Genomic DNA, 16,492 nt, shown 5'->3' on the forward strand with positions numbered 1-16,492 from the left:
CAGCTTCTATGTCAGTCTCGAAGTTTCTGCCCCATATGTCAGCATCGGTGAAACGCACTGATTGTACACCTTCCTTTTCAATTATAATGGTAATCTTCCAGTCAGGAGCTGACAATGTCTGCCGTATGCGTTCCAAGCCATCTTTATTCTGTGAATTTCCTTCTCATGAGCAGGCTTCTCATGATCAGGCTTCCCTGTGATCAGGCTTCCCTGTGATTAGTTGACATCTGTGAGCCTGTTCAGTCTGTGAAGGAGTACGTAAACGTTCTAGTTCACAGTGTCTGGGGGCTGACTGGCGATCCTGAACTCTTGTTCCTTTGCCAATCTTTTTATTATTATATTCTACATAGTAATCTTCAACCCCACTCTTGCAGTATCTCTGTTAAGGCCCTCAATCATTTGTTGTAACTCGTCAGCAGTGTTGCGGAACAGGACAACGCCTTCCGCAAACTGAAGGTTGCTGAGATATTAGCCGTTGATCCTCACTCATAAGCCTTGCTAGTTTATAAGCGTGAATACTTCTTCCAAGACCGCAGTGAATAGCAATGGAGAGATTGTGTATCTTTGTCTAACCCATTTCTTTATAGGTATTTTCCTACTTTTCTTCTGTAGAATTAAGGTAGCTGTGGAATCTCTGTAGATATTATCCAATATATTTACGTAAGCGGCCAGTACTCCTTGATTACGTAATGCCTCTATGACTGCTGGTATCTCTACTCAATCAAATGCCTTTTCGTAATGTATGAAAGCCATATAGAGAGGCTGATTGTAATCTGCTGATTTCTCGATTACCTGATTAATGACATCGATGTGGTGTGTTCTAGAGTATCCCTTCCTGAAGCCAGCCTGTTCCCTTGGTTGACTACAGTCCAGTGTTGCCATTTTCTATTGGAACATATCTTGGTGAATATTTTATATAATACTGGGAGTAAGCTAATGGGCTTATAATTTTTCAAATAAGGACTACAAAAATAATAGGTGCAACTGAATATTGGAAGTTGCAATGACGTCTCCCTTTTTGTGGATTAGTATAATGTTTGCATTCTTCCAGTTCTCTGGGACCCTTGAAGTCGATAGACACTTCGTATAGTGAGCGCCAGTTGTCAGACGAAACGAAGCGTTTGAGGCTGCAGATACGAGTGTCGTAGACAAGTAACAATTATGAAAGAAATGCTACAAGTACTTTCTTTTCAGTCTACTGTGGAGCCGAACTGATTCGTCGTTAAGGAATGAAAAACGCTTATTCCGAACCGACTACCGAACTTCATGTGAAGCTGAAAGGGAGAATAACTCAATAATTTTGATTCAGGTATTCAATGTTACCTCTTGATTGACTTGCGTTAAGTAGTTCTTGCATATCTACCAAGTAAATCGTTTAGATTGAACAAAATTATTTTGAATATTGAATTCTATCAGCGTGTTACTTCATTGACAATTGATACTAAAGTAAAATTTGTGCAGTCAAAAGCACTCGGGAATAAAACTGTGTTTAATATAATTTGCGTTTCTGTTACAGTTAGTGTGATGACTCAAGGTTAGGGTGCACTTAAAAAAGGCATATGTGATAAAATTGAACGTAATCTACGAATGACTACCTCTCGCCTATATTTCTCGTCCAAGTTCGTCATGCTGCACAAAGCTCGTGAAGACAGGGTATAACATGCCTGCTTGTTACGGATCGCAAGGTATGATGCTAGGGCTACATAAGGAAAATGTTATGTTTTTACTTTGAGCCAACCACCTACTTAGATTTCTCAATTTAGTTAAAAGCACATACTAACTCAGATTACAGCAGAGTGCTTACGACTGTAGAAATTCTACTTTAGTATCAATTGTCAATAAAATATCACGCCAATAGACTTCAATATTTAAAATAATTTTGCTCACTTTCAACGAAGTCCTTGATAAGTGTGCAAAGACTACTTCGCCCAAGTCAATCAAGAGGTAACAAAGAATACCTTAATCAAAATTATCGCGTTACTCTTCCTTTCGAGTTGACATGAAGTTCGGTAGTCGATCTTGAATAAGGGTTTTTCATTCCTTAATGACGAATCGGTTTGGCTCCACAGTAGAATGAAAAGAAAGTACTTTCATAACTGTTACTTGTCTACAACGCTCGTATTTGCAGCCTTAGACGCTTCACGTCGTCTCACAACAAAGTTCTCGGGGTGCAGTCGTATTCTTGTGACATTCTCGCCATACATTAGGATGGAGAGATTGGAATGCGTCCTCGACTTGCAGAAGGCATTGCGCCAAGACAATGTGCTTCCCTGATTTCAAACGGGACGATTGTTTTCTCGAATATTATAGTTCGACGAAAAATAAGCGCACAGGAAGACACAAACAAACAGTCGAGAAAGACACAGGACAGGCGCTAACTCACAACTGTTTATTTACAGCCACGCTAGCAAATATATGCGGAAAGGTTGGCATGCGCAGTGTATAACAACGGCGGAAAAAACATCGTATCATGGCAACCCAAATTATTAAAACCACAACGCACGTTTAAGAAACTCAATTTCTGCCCTGAAAAGCTTCACAGACGTATCGCTCACAAGTTTATCTCCCCTTTTCCCGATATAAAAGGCATTCAAAAATTCACGCGCAGTCTGCAGTCTTATCGCGAGCATTGCCTAGTATTCTTATGTCATCCAGTCGCGGTTCACACGGTGTGCAGTTGGCTGAATGATCAGCCAGATTTGTCCCACCTCCCCTGATAGCCCTCAAATGATCCCCTGCCCGGTCATTAATGCAGCGCCCAGTCTGGCCTATGTACGCCATCCCACAGGTCAACGGGATGTCGCACACGACCTCCGCACAGCAGTTTACAAACTGCTTGGCATGCTTTTTTTTCTGCAGCCGCTTGGATTTCCGCCACGCGAAATGCGGAAGCACAGCTGGGTGAGCTTCTTCGGAGCAGAGAACAACACCACAGGCATGCCATGTCGGTTCGCCACTTTCTTCACGTGGTGGGCCACCTTGTGAAAACTACGGAACCACAAGAGGATTGACCGGGTTCTCCTCCCCTACGGTCTCCTTCCCAAACATGGCTTGCTTGGTTTTTCGTAAAACGGCTTCCGTCACAGACACGATGACCGCGCAAGGGTAACCAGTAGACACTAGCCGGGTTACCTGCTTATTAAAAGTATACTGTACTGCATACGGGCACGGCTTCGTGACGGCCGACGCCAGGCATTGGTATGCGATGGCTCTCTTCACTGTTTTCGAATGTGCCGACAGGCAAAGTAAAAGTTCCTTCTGTGCCTGCGGACCGTACTCCCAGCACACATAACCATTCTCTAATGTTAATGCCTCAAAACTGCAACGAACACTGTGAAGGCAGTCCGTGCGTAAACACTAAACCTCTCCCATTCGTTTGAAAGGTGTGAATAATGCTCCCCACGGAGTTAGTGTACGTCAAAACTTGTAGTCTCTTAAGGATAAACAGATAATCATCGACAAACCTGAACACCTTTAACAGACACCTCCCACTAAAGCAGTGTTCAAGGATGCGGTCCACAAAGGCTAAAAACACATCACAAAGAATCGGCGCTACGCAGAATCCAATACAGATTCGTTGTCTATGACGATAAAATCTGTTCTCAAAAGAGATAAAGGTAACATTAAGATAAAACTCTAGCACACACATAAAATCATTCAGTGTTAGACCACTAGAGTTCTGGAATTCAACAAAACCTCAAGATGCTGACGCATTTCGCGTGATGGAAATGCGAGCGGCTGCAGAAAAAAAAAAAAACATGCCAAGAAATTTGTTAACTGCTGTGCGGGGGTTGTGTACGAGATCCCGTTGACCTGTGGGATGGCTGACATAGACCAGACTGGGCGCTGCACTAATGATCGGGCAGGGGATCATTCGAGGGCTATTAGGGGAGGTGGGACAAATTTGGCTGATCACTGCGCCAACTTTACAGCGTGTGTACCGCGACTGAGTGGCAGAAGAATCCTAGGCCATTAAAGGTCGCGATAAGACTGCGCGTGAATTATTGAAAGCCTTTTATAACAGGAAAAGGGGAGATACATGTGTGCGCGATACTTCTGCGAAGCTTCTCAGCGCAGAAAGCGAGTTTCTCGAACGTGTGTTGTGGTTTTATTGAATTGGATTGCCATGTTACTATGTTTCTTTCATTGTTGTTATGCACTGCACATGTCATCCTTTCCGCATATATTTACTAGCGTGGCTGCAAATAAAATAGATGTGAAGTTAGCGCCTACCCTGTGTCTTTCTCGGCTGTTCGTGTGTGTCTTCCTGTGCGCTTATTTTTCGTCGAACTGCAATGCACCATCTAGCCCGTCTGCAGGGGTTGTTAGAATATTATAGTGTTATAGCGTTTTTTCTCTCACGCACAAACAAGATCAAATTGCCGCACAAGGATGAGACGTAGAACTTCTACAACGAGCGCCATTCAAACGTACAATTCTGAAGTGCGGCTTTCGTTTGCAATTACCAAGTTGTAGACACAGCCGCCACATGTTTTCCATATAAGGTGTCCATGTCAGAAACCGGACATCACAAACACGGCCACGTCCAAGGTTTCTGTGCACCTACACCGGGAGCAACTATTCAGACGGACTGACGATACTCCGGAGCTGACTCACCAGAGGAACTCCTTGCAGAAGGCGCAGAAGGTGGGTTGTCGGAAGAACTTCTCGATGAACTTGTGACCCTTGACCTCGAAGACCTTCTGGTGCTTGATGGCACCCCGGCGGCGGGTGATGCCTCCGGCCGCCTTCGGTTCCTCCTCGAGAGGAGTGGCTGCGCAAGCCAACGGGAAGGAGACACGAGGCAAACACTTTCATGCTAATGGTGGGACAGCTGGGTTCCATAATGTGGGGCATGCTTAAAGCTAATAGCAGGTTGAATGAAGGCAGAAAAGTGTTGCAAATCTAGTCAACTTCCGCGTAACAGTAACCAGCCAGAGTGGTTTAAATTTAACACATCGCCATTTGAAATATGACAGAATACGTTCAGTGAGAGGCCAGCGCCTTCTTTGCGAAAGTTGAGACGGGCGTTTCAATTTCATAAACCAAAGCTGGTAATTTGGACAGCTTTGTGCAGCTGCATTTGTACATGCATGCGCTTTAGCGAAGAAGTAACGGGCTCCACTGGTACTATGACACGAATTATGATCCTTAAGTTCCAATATTTGCACTCGGACAATTTCGTCATGCCGAAAACACCCAAGAAATGTGCAAGTGCCGAAGCTTAACCACGGCATAGTCGTCAGTGCCACCGGCTTTAAACTGAACATTGCTGCATGGGAATGACTGCGTTCGAGTAGCGCGTTCCCAGGCAATTGTGGACATTCTTCCTTCGGCCATCTGTTGAACTTCGCGGCAATGCCGTAGCGTATTTCAGTGGACATATTTTTTTTTCACAACACAATATTTCAAAAGACCGTCTAAATTTCAACAACTTTTTGTGAACAACATCGACAGGGTACTCCATTTTAATAAAATAAGTGTTCAGGACAATGTCATAACTGCGTTAGCGGCGTTTTGGTCTGGACAAAATCACTGCAAGACAAGTGTATTCCGCAATATGATACGAGTGCTGACAATTTTAATGCATAACATTCTTCCCCGAGTCCAGCCATTTTGCTTTTTTTTTTGGGGGGGGGGGGGAGGGAGGAGGAGGGAGCGAGCGGATCGCAGAGACAGTATAGGCTAAAATTAAGTGCCAGAGTGACGACTGGGTAAGTGCACTAGGTAAGTGCACGGCGTAAGTGCATTGGTGCCACCGGGTATATATATGTTCCTGGGGCCACTGGGTACTTCCCACTGAGTTTCACTTTGCTTTCAGTTTCATATCCTGCCATTACAAACATGCCGTTTAACCTATTATAAATATAAACAATACAGCCTATAATGTCTATTTAAGCATTCACTGTACAATAGTTATAGTGTTTATACGTAGCGGCCAGCTACACATGACTCTGCCAATTCTTTTTTATTTTATATTGGTCACTCATAACACGCCCCTGTATATTTCGTACATCGCAAAGGTTGCAGGATTACTAACACGTCGGCGACAAAAAGCCGCTCAAATGATGCATTCATGTCTCTCTGCAACCAGTCCATTTTTTCAGAATGTGCGCTCGACAAATGAAGTGGCAATAAAATTGAAATGATTTGTGGTCAACAGAGGGTGCGACAATCGCATATCGTGCTCTAAACATGTGTGGCCAGTGGTCTCATTGCAGCGCAAATACTACAGTGCAAAACCAATAGCTTTTGTACACGTCCCAAGATGCAAATCAGCATTTACGTTTGTGCTCCAACCACAGAACAAATAGTCTTGAGAGAATATGCACGCTGTACGCGCCCATGTGAACACGTAGTGCCTAGTGCACGACCGTAGGCGCTATTCACACTGTACGTAGTTCAGTCAGTGTTCACAAGATGGCACCTCCGCTCGGTCTCAAAGATCAGGGAAGTGATTGATACAACCAGATCCACTGTAGGCATACGTAGCGGTACAAGGTAGATATAGAAGTTATGAAAAAGAGAAAAAGATTAAGGAATTGTATACAAAAATGCCAGGATGAAAAGCGTGCATAGCATGCCTGACTAATTCATGCAGGCAAGGTGACTATTTGTCCCCGCCCGTTTCAAAGGGGATGCCAATAAATCATCATCATCATCACCACCCCCACCACCACACCATCACGGGCGATAGTGATAGAGTGCAAATTGGTATCGAGCTGCATTGTACATGAATTTTAGTTTTTACTGCATCTTAGAGGGATGCTATACGAATAGGAAGGTGCTGGTAATCACGAATTAGTTGTTACGCTACGTCACTTGGTGAGATCAAGCGTCACCGCATACTTCGTCACACCAGCAATATATCTGTGAGGAGACCTTGCCACTGTCAGACTACTCTTTAAGAACGAGATTATTTGTTAATTGGATCCTTCAAACGAGGTCCGCGACGACAGTTTTTTTTATTGCTGAAAATGAGTAAATCGCTACGGGAAGTAGTTTCTAATGACAAGCAAGAATGAAGCGAGAAGCCTCAGTTACAAGGAGAATCTCCTGCAGTAGGATTAAATAAAGATGATCATCAAGGAGGTGGCGATGATGATTAGCTGCTGTTCGAATTCACCAGGCGTTGTGTTCTTTTATTCTTTTCTGAAGCCTTTTTTTTTGTAAATAAATGTGTTTGCGTACCTTCCCCCTCACGGAAGCGGCGAACTTGGACGTTGAGCTTGCCGCTGGGTCGGAGCTTGAGCTGCAACAGAAATAGCCAGGGGAGAGAGTAAATGGCGAGAGACTCGGTGGGGAGACACACGGACTCGCATCGCCACCGTGTGGTAGCTTCAGGAACATTATGATCAAATCGTTCGTCTCTGTTCGCTTTGAAAGCACAAATGGAGTAACTTCGCAAACACTACACAACTTATGCAGTGCTTCTCGTGGTGAACCTTGGCAGAGACACACTATAACTAAAACGTAAAAACACGTATAACAGGTTGCAATATCATTTCAGATCACAAGTTGCATATCAGAGGAGATGGATATTTCAGCGAGATGGTGAGGCAGTGATTCATTGGGGATAGACGTTTTGACGAACCAACTTTCTCTGAAACACACGGAGAATTGTGGCTTTTCTTTATAATCATTACAATTTACTGAATACTAGAGACATAAAAGACAGTCGAATTTTGTTAGCGACATCTCGAGGTGATCTGTTCAACCACAGTTGGTCGGAAGCGTTTCCGTGTTGCATGAATGTGCTCGCTCAAGATGATAATGCATTCAGGAAGATTATCTTCCTGCCGACGCCATTTCATGCAAGCAGCTACGTATAAAATAGTCACCACCATGCGCATGACCTCTGAAGTCCTGCGCATGGTAGAGGAGCTTCTTATGAAAAGGAAAATTGTCGTATAGATGATAATAGCACGCAGTTGAAAAAGTAACCAAGACAGGTCCCCCCCCCCCCCCCCCCCCCGCAAAAATATGAAGGTATTGCGCTGAAAGAAAAGTGCTTCCTAGTTAAGGGATGAAAACCCAGACCGACGCCTGAGGTGGTCCGCCTACACTGTGAGCTAACCAGGAGAGTAGCAGATAGCAGAGCAAGGGCGAATTGGACGACAGCATGAAGCACAGGAGCAAGAACCGTATTATTTATACTGCAGCCTGTCAATCTGCAGGCTAGTTCTGATGGTAAAGCCACTACCGTAGGAAGGCGTTTGTCCGAGGTTCGACCTCCCCCCAAGACGATTTTCCTTCAGCCGCAAGTGTTCGGCCATCTTTTGTACCTTCGAGCTACTCTCAAGTGGAAGATAATTTTACTTTTGTGGCAATAATAGTTTTGCGTCCTATGCTTAAACTCTCTATCAGAAGGCGTAACGTCTACAGTATTCTTTATTCATGTACACCATGAACAATTACGCATCAGCGCTGTCGGCCCAATTTCATTTCCTAGGCGTTATCTAGGAATCCGTGGGCAACCGGAGACATCGAAACCGATGTTTTGACTTGAACAATCATATGAATTGGTAGGATAGCTTCTACAATCCACGCAAAAAAAGAAATATATGGGAATTATGTTAGATGTTTCAGCGAGGTTACAGGATTGAATTCCCAGCTGATAGGACCTTGTAGTTATATTTCAGCATGTTTCCACAAATACAGTAGGCAAGGTAGACAAGGTCGTTGTTTTAAAATGGTTTCTGAACTATTCATTATTTTATTGTCATGGGACTACGAATCGCCAGAACAACAACAACAAAAAAAAAGGAAACCCGACGTCATGTCTTGCAATCTGCAGCTGGCATTATATATATTGGAACTCCTCGCACAATGATTCTCTCATTAAACTAAACGGAGACGTAGAAACGAATACAAATAAACTACTCCAGAAAGAATGAGATCTAATTTCAAGAACCTAAAGATGAAACGGAAAACAAATATCAAATGGAGAAGATACAAAGTGCAGCATACTGACAAATAAAACAAAACAGATTATAATCAAAATTACAAGCGAAAGACCTCGGTGGAAGGAAGAAATGAAAATGAAGTATTAAAAAAAACGCATTAGTTCATTGAAAATCAGAGTGAAAAACGGGATGGCAGTCGTGATACAGAAACAGCACCCAGAAAATAAACTGCCCCCTCGAAACAGAAATCGAATCAAGGACACTCGATGTTGCATTGGGTTTCGTAATCGTAGCAAACATCACAGCATTGCAACGCTCAAACACCATTCCACATCAAGAAATTATGAACACTTTGATCTCTTTAGTACTGGCCATGAAGGCTACATTCCCACTCACACACGCACACGCACACACGCAGGCGCACACACACACCTACAAAAAAAAGAATGAAATGATTATTTAATTAGCAATTAGTTATCAATTAACAAACTAGCTATGATTTTTTAACCGATCCACAACTGCGACTTTTCTCCAGTGGGCCAAAAACGTCTTTTCTTTTAAATAAGTTTTACTTGGCCGCTGTACGACTTTCTTTATCAAAAACGCTATGAGTGAGCATTATGAGGTCGAGCTTCGTGCGCTTAGGAATAAGCGTAAAGGCCGCATCTTGCCTATCGTAAGGTAAATGCTAATTGTACTTTCCACATGTTGCGTACAACCTGACCTGCAGTCATCTACAATATCTATGAAGATGACCGCACTGGATGGCTCATTATTGGTTGCGCCATCTTTCCGGTTGCTTGTTTAATGAGCGACAACGAGAAAACGCTAAATGGCGCATTTCACTCAAACAGGTAGAGAGGTCACAGAATTCACATGCTAACGTGGGGCATCTTTAGTAAAAAAACATAAGTATTTATTCCTATTCCTTGCCGGCTCTAGCTGTCGCGACATGAAAGCACGCTTACCCAAACGTTGACGACGTCTTCGCCGTCGCGACACTTGTCGGCCAGCACTTGGGCGCTTAGCAGCAGATCGGCCAGATGCCGGTTCGGACGATCCATCACCAGGATGTGCATCAGGGAACCTGGACAGGAATGAAAGCGCACATGTCACCTATCTATCTATCTATCTATCTATCTATCTATCTATCTATCTATCTATCTATCTATCTATCTATCTATCTATCTATCTATCTATCTATCTATCTATCTATCTATCTATCTATCTATCTATCTATCTATCTATCTATCTATCTATCTATCTATCTATCTATCACGCTCCCCTATCACTATCAAATTACTAAATTCTTTTATTTAGAGAAAAGGTTTTCCCGCCGGCTCACTCCAAGCTAAGCAGGCTGTAAGCGGTCACGCTCAGACTCTTGCAAACTAACTCCAACCGAAATCCAGCGTCCTTTAACAGCATGTATCCTGACATTTACACGAGTTGTTCTTGCGTGGCCCGTGGTGAGGCTGCTACTTTGTCTCACATGCTCTGGGAGTGCGGGTCGTTGGGCCCGAAGTTCACCGAGGAAGAGTGGGACGCGCTCCTGCGAAGTCTCGCCTTTGAGGACCAAATCCTGGCCGTCCAGCGCGCCCGCCATCGCGCCGGCAGGCTAGATATGTCAGTCGCGTCGTGGGATTAGTCGGGTGCGCGTTTGATCGGGTTTTGCTGGACTGAATAAAAGTTTATCTATCTATCTATCTATCTATCTATCTATCTATCTATCTATCTATCTATCTATCTATCTATCTATCTATCTATCTATCTATCTATCTGTCTGTCTGTCTGTCTGTCTGTCTGTCTGTCTGTCTGTCTGTCTGTCTATCTGTCTATCTATCTATCTATCTATCTATCTGTCTGTCTGTCTGTCTGTCTGTCTGTCTGTCTGTCTGTCTGTCTGTCTGTCTGTCTGTCTGTCTGTCTGTCTGTCTGTCTGCCTGTGTCTGTCTATCAGTCCATCCGTCTGTCTGCCTGTGTCTGTCTGTCTATCAGTCCATCCGTCTGTCTGCCTGTGTCTGTCTGTCTATCAGTCCATCCGTCCGTATGCCTGTGTGTGTCTGTCTATCAGTCCATCCGTCTGGCTCCCTGTGTCGGTCTATCAGTCCATCCGCCTTTCTGCCTATCAGTCCATCCGTCTGTCTGCCTGTGTCTCTCTGTCTATCAGTCCATCCGTCTGTCTGCCTGTGTCTGTCTTTCTATCAGTCCGTCCATCTGTCTGACTGTGTCTGTCTGTCTATCCATCCATCTGTCTGTCTGCCTGTGTCTGTCTGTCTATCAGTCCATCCGTCCGTCTGCCTGTGTCTGTCTGTCTATCAGTTCATCCGTCTGTGTGCCTGTGTCTGTCTGTCTATCAGTCCGTCCGTCTGTATGCCTGTGTCTGTATGTATATCCATCCGTCCGTCTGTCTTTCTGTGTCTGTCTATCAGTCCATCCTTCTGTCTGCCTGTGTCTGTCTGTCTATCCGTCCGTCCGTCCGTCTGTCTATCCGTCCGTCCATGCGTCTGTCTATCCGTGCGTCCGTCCATCTGTCTATCCGTCCGTCCGTCTGTCTGTCTGTGTTTGTCTGTCTGTCTGTCTATCCGTCCGTCCGTCCGTCCGTCCGTCCGTTCGTCCATCCGTCTGTCTGTCTGTCTGTCTGTCTGTCTGTCTGTCTGTCTGTCTGTCTGTCTGTCTGTCTGTCTGTCTGTCTGTCTGTCTGTCTGTCTGTCTGTCTGTCTGTCTGTCTGTCAGCGCCCGCCCCTTACGCCAACCGAGTGGCCCAAGTTTTCTACCAGCTTGGGCCACCAGGCAGGAGATCGTGATGCCTTCGTGGTCCTTGTATTGTTGTCATACCAGCTTTGTCATCAGACTTTCCCCATGCCGTCGTCTTCACGCCATCGTCATCGTACAGACGCCATGCATTCGTTCTCACACCACCGTTGTGACGCCATCGTGGTCATTCTATCGTTCTGATTGCACCTTCGTCATCTGACTACCGTTACACAGTCGTCGTCATACCTTCATCGTCACACAATTGTCATGCCAGCACCATGACGCAATCATTTTGCCATCGTCATCAATTTAGTGACTTCATTCTATTGTTTCGATACCATCTTTGTCATGCGGTATTCGTCATTTCATCGACACCCTTCTTTGTCGTTTTATCATAATTAGGCTATCATGATGCAGTTAGGATTATGTCACCGCTGTCATGTCACCGTCTTCACAACGTCATCGACAAACAGTCGCTGTCCTGTATCCGCTGTCATATTGTCCTTGTCATGCTGTCGTGATCGTGCCATCGTAGTCACTCCAGCTTTCGTCATCCAACTGTTGCCATGTCATCGTCAAGCCATCGTCGTCATAGAGTTGTCGCGATCCCATTGTCCTCGTACGGTTGTCATGCCATCGTCGTCATGCATTCGTTGCGATGCCGTCATCGTGATGCTGCGTGATCATTCCATCGTCGTAAATTTTACTTTGAAATCTTACTCTTGTGACGTCATCATCGTCACACGCTGTCGCCATCATGCCCTTGTCGTAATGCCGTCGTCATCACGCTGTCATTTACTATGGCCATCACTTCAGTAAGTCTTCCCTTTGTCATCATGCGTCGTCATCATACTGCCATCGGCCATCCATTCGCACCAATCCTTCTTCCTCATAGAGTTTCTCACTACATTACCTAGAGGGAAATCTGGCGCTGCTGCGCTGTGGTATGCATGGGAATGCCGGTATATTGTGGATTCGGATTGGCATCGTTCTCGTAGAGACAGGACACCTTGAAGACGCGCTTGGCAAGTACCGTTCCGTCTGTCACAATGATTCATTTTCTACTAGAACAGCACATGGAAAACTGTTTTAGCGTTATTATTACGCGAAAACATGTTTTGTTTAACTATGAGAACTTGTTATTGTGTGTATGACTACATGTTACGTAAAAAGTATCAGCGGGCCGCTAAAGTTGGAGGACAGACGACAAGATTCGCGCTCGCTTTGAAACAGTTTGTCGTCTGTTATTGCTTTTCTTCGCTTGGTCATGCATTGTGGGTGAGTAAAGATGTAATATGCATGAATGGAAACATTTCATGAAGATTTTACTTTGAGAACGCGTTATTTGCGTAGCCATATCCACGTTTTAGACAAAGCCTCTTACAACACCAGCCAACACGAGCCTCGTAGACACATATACCGTCATTCCCATGACGGCACGGTGCCCCCTTAAGAAACTCCCATAGACGGTGGCGCCAGATTACCCTCTAGGTGTTGTAGTGAGAAACTCTATGTTCTTCCTCCTTCTAACTTAATCTTGCTGTCGTCATTACATTATAACCGGGCCGCCATTAGATAGTCAGATAGTCGATATTATGAATTCGTTGTCGTACCATCGTCGTCATGCAGTCACGGTAGGGACATCGTCGTCGTTCCAGCTTCGTCATGCGGTTGTCTACATACCATTGTCGTCGTGCCATCGTCGCCCTACACTCGTCATCGTCCCATTTTTCTCATTGCGTCTTCATCGCACTTTTCGTGTTCCACCGTCGTCTTGATTTAGAGTTTTCACTTCATTGTCGTCATGCTTCCGCCGTCATACTGCTTTTGTTGTTCAATCGACGTCGTCGGTTTTTTGTAATTCTGTCGCCGTCACTGCGTCGGCGTCATACAGCATTCGTCATGCCACCATGCTTACGGTGACCTTGGCAAGCAAGTGCCATAGCAAAGTGTGACAATACCGGAGCATGTCGCCGATGTCGATGCAATGGAAGTCTCAGAATTACCACTACAGATGTTAAACAAACATGGCTTCAGAAATACCGCGTGTAGCCACGTTTATTTATTTATTTATGTTACCCTCAGGGTACTGAGTACATTTGAGAAGGGAAGGGCAATTCAAAACAATAAAGACAGACACAAAGCACATTTCATACAAGAATATAAAACAATAGAGGCAAAATAAATAATGCTAGCAAATTTATGACAACAACATAACAAATTATGAACATTAATATTAGGCGGCGAACCAAAACAGAATACTAAAATCAGTTAAGGAACAAAACACAAAAGCGGTAAATAGGTAATGCCCGTTGCAAGGACCACTATTAAGCTGAATTGAATAAGTGGTGCTTGCAAGTGATGCGGTTAAGGAATTCCATTCCATAGAAATTCTTGAAAAATTTGATTGCGTACGTGTTATTCTATTGCAATGGCGCACTGAGACTTTTTGTTGCTGATTAGGTCGATGAGAAAAGAAGGGGGCTTGTTGAAACCATCGGGAACGAAGGTTAGAGTTATGGTAGAAAATGTGATGGAGCACACAATTAAGGGTGTGCTTCTGGGGGTTAGTTAGTGGGACGAGGTTTAAAGATGTTTTCACTTGAGTGACGCTAGCTGAATGATGACATTTAGCCAAGCTAAAACGTGCGTCATGATCGTGCAGTTTCCGACATGAATGCTAGTATGACCCGTTCAGAGTCCTATACAGATGAAGCATATTCCATTTATGGTCGTACATAGGTGGTGTACAATAATGATTTTAGAGATGATGGAGCAAAACAAAATTTTCTTCGACGGTAGCCCAGTGTTTTGTTAGCTTTGCATGCCGTACGTTCTTTATGTAATATCCAGGACAGAGTGTATATGGACGCCGATATACCGGTAGGATGTTACACTTTCAACGGGACGACTGTGAAGAAAATAAGTTGTGCATGTGGTATTGAAAGGAAAAACGCTCATAGGCTTGCACTCTTTAACGTATAGTTCTATTTTCCAAATAAGCCAACAATCAAGTATGCTATTGAGATCGACCTGGAGCGAGCCGATATTGGTACGTTAGATATTTTATGGTAAATCACACGGGCATCAGCAAATAAATAAATTCTGGAGATAATTGCAGTAGATAAGTCATTTATATAAATTAGGAATGGCCGGGAACCAAGTACTGATCCTTGAGAAGGAATTAACGTCATCAGTGCTGAGAAATAGAACACGAGGAGACACAAATCCGCGAATCCAGTTAAAAACTGCAGGGTCAATTTCTAAAACTGTTAGTTTATACAAAAGCGGTCAGTGGTTAACTTTATCGAACGCTTTATAGCAAAGTCGAGAAATATGCAGTCAGTTGAAAAAGCGCAGTCGAAATAGAAGTGCAAGTCGGTATTAAAGGAAAGTAGCTATCACTCGAGAAATCCTTCCTGAAGCCATGCTGAGTTAAAGAGAAGAAACTTTTATCCTCAAGAAAATGAGCAAATAAATATTATATTTTCCATTATTTTGCATGATATTGATGGGACAGGCCTTAATCCTGCAGTGGACATAAAAAGGGCTGATAATGATGATGATGATGATGATGATGGGAGGGATATGGTTCGATAGTTAGACGCATTCTGTTTATCTCCGCCTTTATGTACTAGCAGGACCACTGCAGTCCTACATTCTTCAGGTAGTACGCAATTCCTTGGATGCTTAATGAAACGACCATAGACAGTCATATAGAGATTAGTTATACTGCAATTTTTCGCAGACATAATTATACAAACTTACATCCAGTGCCGGACGATTGTCGCTCAATCCCTGTCTTGCGTCAGTTGACACCAGTCTATACCTGCTAACTTCCTACTTTCAACACACCATCCATCACGCAATCGACTGCGCTTGGCACCTACTCTCTAATTCTAAGCGATCACCGCTCTTTTGCCATGCGTCTTACATAGCCTGCACAATTATATTTCTTCCCCTTCATCTCAACCAGAATGTTGGCAATGAGCTGGATTGGGCTAGTCTCTTAAGCTATAGTGACAGATTAACAGCGCAAGTAAAGGTCAAGGACAAAGAAAGCGATAGGACGAGGAATGTTCTCTCGAATAACGGTAAGCTTTTACTTAGATCAAAGAAGCCAGAATAACAAAGAACGCTAAACTGCCAGCCATGATTTGAGAATATGGTATACGTGCAATAAGCGGTCGAGTCCGGTAATATTCTTTCAAACAAATTTCTTTTAGCATTCCTTCTACTCGCGAGATTACTCTCTCTCTCTCCGTCTCTCTCTCTCTCTCTCTCTCTCTCTCTATATATATATATATATATATATATATATATATATATATATATATATATATATATATATATGTGTGTGTGTGTGGTCTTGGGAAACTACTGCAGGAGAACAATCAATAATATGTGCTCATTTTCTTTAGCTTGTTCCCTTCCCGGTTTGAGAAAGTTACCATATTCTTCTGCGTATCATTACCTCAGCATACTCTATACGTTTTGCCGGTTAAGGTCCTAAATTATTTGTTGTAAATCGCTCCTTTGTTTACATATTAGAGCTAACTGAACCTAGTATAGTAATATCAACCTGGTGTACGCGCGGCATACACGCACAGATGACTTAAAGCCCCACCCTACTCCTCCTTTAAGAAATAGAACTTCTAGTCCTTATATTAATAAACTTAGGCACCAGAGCCGTGAGGCCTTCCCTTATTATTTATTTTACATTTATTTTATTTAGCGTATATGTAGAGGTAAATATTAATTTTATTGTGGCTTTCCTGTAGATATGAAAGGGTGCTACCAGAGAAGGCAAAGAGGAGCAAGAAATGCAG

At 43.7% G+C, this 16,492-nt stretch overlaps 1 protein-coding gene across 4 annotated transcripts in view; it reads right to left on the bottom strand.

Annotated features, from left to right (window-relative positions):
- Positions 1-16,492, bottom strand: part of LOC142592606 (putative protein kinase C delta type homolog) — a 556,922-nt gene that overhangs the window by 335,193 nt on the left and 205,237 nt on the right. For all 4 annotated transcript variants that reach the window (XM_075704146.1, XM_075704147.1, XM_075704145.1 and 1 more), the window contains 3 exons: positions 9,875-9,993; positions 7,192-7,252; positions 4,618-4,774 (listed from right to left, as the gene is read on the bottom strand). In XM_075704146.1, coding sequence (XP_075560261.1) covers positions 4,618-4,774; positions 7,192-7,252; positions 9,875-9,993 — 337 coding nt within the window. The remainder of the gene's footprint in view (positions 1-4,617; positions 4,775-7,191; positions 7,253-9,874; positions 9,994-16,492) is intronic.

This window comes from Dermacentor variabilis, chromosome 9, assembly GCF_050947875.1.
Source record: "Dermacentor variabilis isolate Ectoservices chromosome 9, ASM5094787v1, whole genome shotgun sequence".
Lineage (NCBI taxonomy): Eukaryota > Metazoa > Arthropoda > Arachnida > Ixodida > Ixodidae > Dermacentor > Dermacentor variabilis.